Consider the following 2220-nt stretch of genomic DNA (forward strand, 5'->3'; position numbering starts at 1 on the left):
ATTGCACATTCTACTGTTAAAACTGTTCCCTGAAGCTAATAATCCTACATATATGAATACATATTGGCAATTCTTTGGTGGGATCAACACCAATGAACTAAAATAACATTTTAGACAAGGTGAAAATTAACTAACATTAATTCCAGGGTATCATTTTTTCAAACTGTGATTAAAGCCAACTATAGCTGAAAATACGGAATGCGGGGTGGCATAGAGAACTAAGGCCATGCGCCTGAGTCCTTACTTTGTGCCAGACTCTGCTACTCATTTGTGCGTATTGCTAAATTGTCATGTGGTAGTCTAGGTGGTAATTAAAGAATAAAACACAAAAGGGAAGAAATTTAAGAGTACAAATTTAGAGACTCACCTTTCACAAAGTAGTTTCCAAGTAATTTCTCCTTCTCTTTAGTTGCTGCAAAGATATAAAACTTCCTTAAACTTAACTGTTGAATAATTCAAACATATCTAAACAAAGCACATATCCTCAGTCCTCTATACTGCTTAAGTTGATAAGATTATCCCAGTAGCATGGCACAAAGGACAAACAGATGAATTCACATGACTCTGGATGACTTGCTAGGACTCAAGCATGTCACCTAGGTGAAGCAAATTGTTCTAAATCCATGTGTCATGTGTCACTAGCTAATTTTTATCCTAATTTTACAGACCACTACAAGAAAGCTGTAGAAATATATGACAAAATATGACAGCACACCAAAATGGCACCATCTCCTCTGAGGTTTCAGATTTCCTCCTGAATTGTTTTGTCAGGTCCCACACCTGGCAACTTTCTTTTTCCCTCCCCCTAAGCCTTCTCTTCTTCCTGGCCATGGGGGCCAATGGTGTTCTCCTGATCACCATATGGCTGGAAGCCTCTCTGCATGAGCCCATGTACTATCTACTCAGCATCCTCTCCCTATTGGACATTGTGCTCTGCCTCACTGTCATTCCCAAGGTCCTGGCCATCTTTTGGTTTGAACTCAAGTCCATCAGCTTCTATGCCTGCTTCCTCCAGATGTACATTATGAACTGTTTCCTTGCCATGGAGTCCTGCACATTCATGGTCATGGCCTATGACCGTTATGTGGCCATCTGCCATCCACTGAGGTACCCATCCATCATCACTGACCAATTTGTAGCCAAGGCTGCCATTTTTATTTTGGCCAGGAATGTTATTTCTACAGTGCCTATTCCCGTTCTCTCATCCAGACTCCATTATTGTGGGAGAAAGGTCATTGAAAACTGTATCTGTGCCAATATGTCTGTCTCCAGGCTCTCCTGTGATGATGTCACCATCAATCGCCTCCTCCAGTTTGCTGGAGGCTGGACACTGCTAGGATCTGACCTCATCCTCATCTTCCTCTCCTACACACTCATACTGCGAGCGGTGCTGAGACTCAAGGCAGAGGGTGCTGTGGCCAAGGCCCTGAGCACATGTGGCTCCCACTTCATCCTTATCCTCTTCTTCAGCACCATCCTTCTGGTCTTCGTGCTCACTCATGTGGTGAAGAAGAAGGTCTCCTCTGATGTTCCAGTCTTGCTCAACGTCCTCCACCATGTCATCCCCGCAGCCCTCAACCCCATAGTTTATGGAGTGCGGACCCAGGAGATCAAGCAAGGAATCCAGAGATTACTGAAGAAAGGGTGGTAATAAGGACAACTGGATCTCTTCATTCCTAATATAGTTTAAGTTTGAATGAAATAATGGGTAATTCAGCTGAAATTTTATCTATGAGTTACAATTTCAAACTGGTTATTGGATATTGTGTCTTATTTAATAAAATTTAAGTTTCATTGTAAGTTTCCTTTTGTCTCACTTTTACTTTAACAATATCCTTGACCACTTTACTTTTTTTCTCCACACATATTATCCTATACTAACAACATACAGAGATTTCATGGGTAGGTTCTGAAGTGACAAATTTATATTCCTGAATATACAGCTGTTAATATTTCATGCCTTTGCATTCTTGAATATACAACTGTGGATATTTGGGGGTACAGTTATGTAATGTGTAATGCATTCTTATTCTTATTTCCACAGAAGGAAGCATATTGGATACAAAGACATAGGAGTTGAATTTCAGTCCTGAATGATGGAAGATTGCTATTCATGTGTAACTGGGTCTGTAATTGGGTTGTCTTTTGAAATGTGCATTGCAAGAGAACTGGGATTTTTCTTGGATTTCTCATTTGTGAAACAATTAGCAATGAGTTTGA

At 40.5% G+C, this 2220-nt stretch overlaps 1 protein-coding gene across 1 annotated transcript; it reads left to right on the plus strand.

Moving 5' to 3' along the window:
* The first annotated feature begins 703 nt into the window (after nucleotides 1-703).
* LOC102960163 (olfactory receptor 56A3) lies at nucleotides 704-1651 on the plus strand. The gene has a single exon (XM_007083134.1). The coding sequence runs from the start codon at nucleotides 704-706 to the stop codon at nucleotides 1649-1651; it is 948 nt and encodes a 315-aa protein (XP_007083196.1).
* Nucleotides 1652-2220: the final 569 nt, after the last annotated feature.

The sequence above is a fragment of the Panthera tigris genome, chromosome D1 (genome assembly GCF_018350195.1).
Source record: "Panthera tigris isolate Pti1 chromosome D1, P.tigris_Pti1_mat1.1, whole genome shotgun sequence".
Taxonomy (NCBI): Eukaryota; Metazoa; Chordata; class Mammalia; order Carnivora; family Felidae; genus Panthera; species Panthera tigris.

Bases quoted from the DNA above. Each gene is read 5' to 3' on its own strand.
- LOC102960163 (XM_007083134.1), top strand. From the start codon at position 704: ATGACAGCACACCAAAATGGCACCATCTCCTCTGAGGTTTCAGATTTC.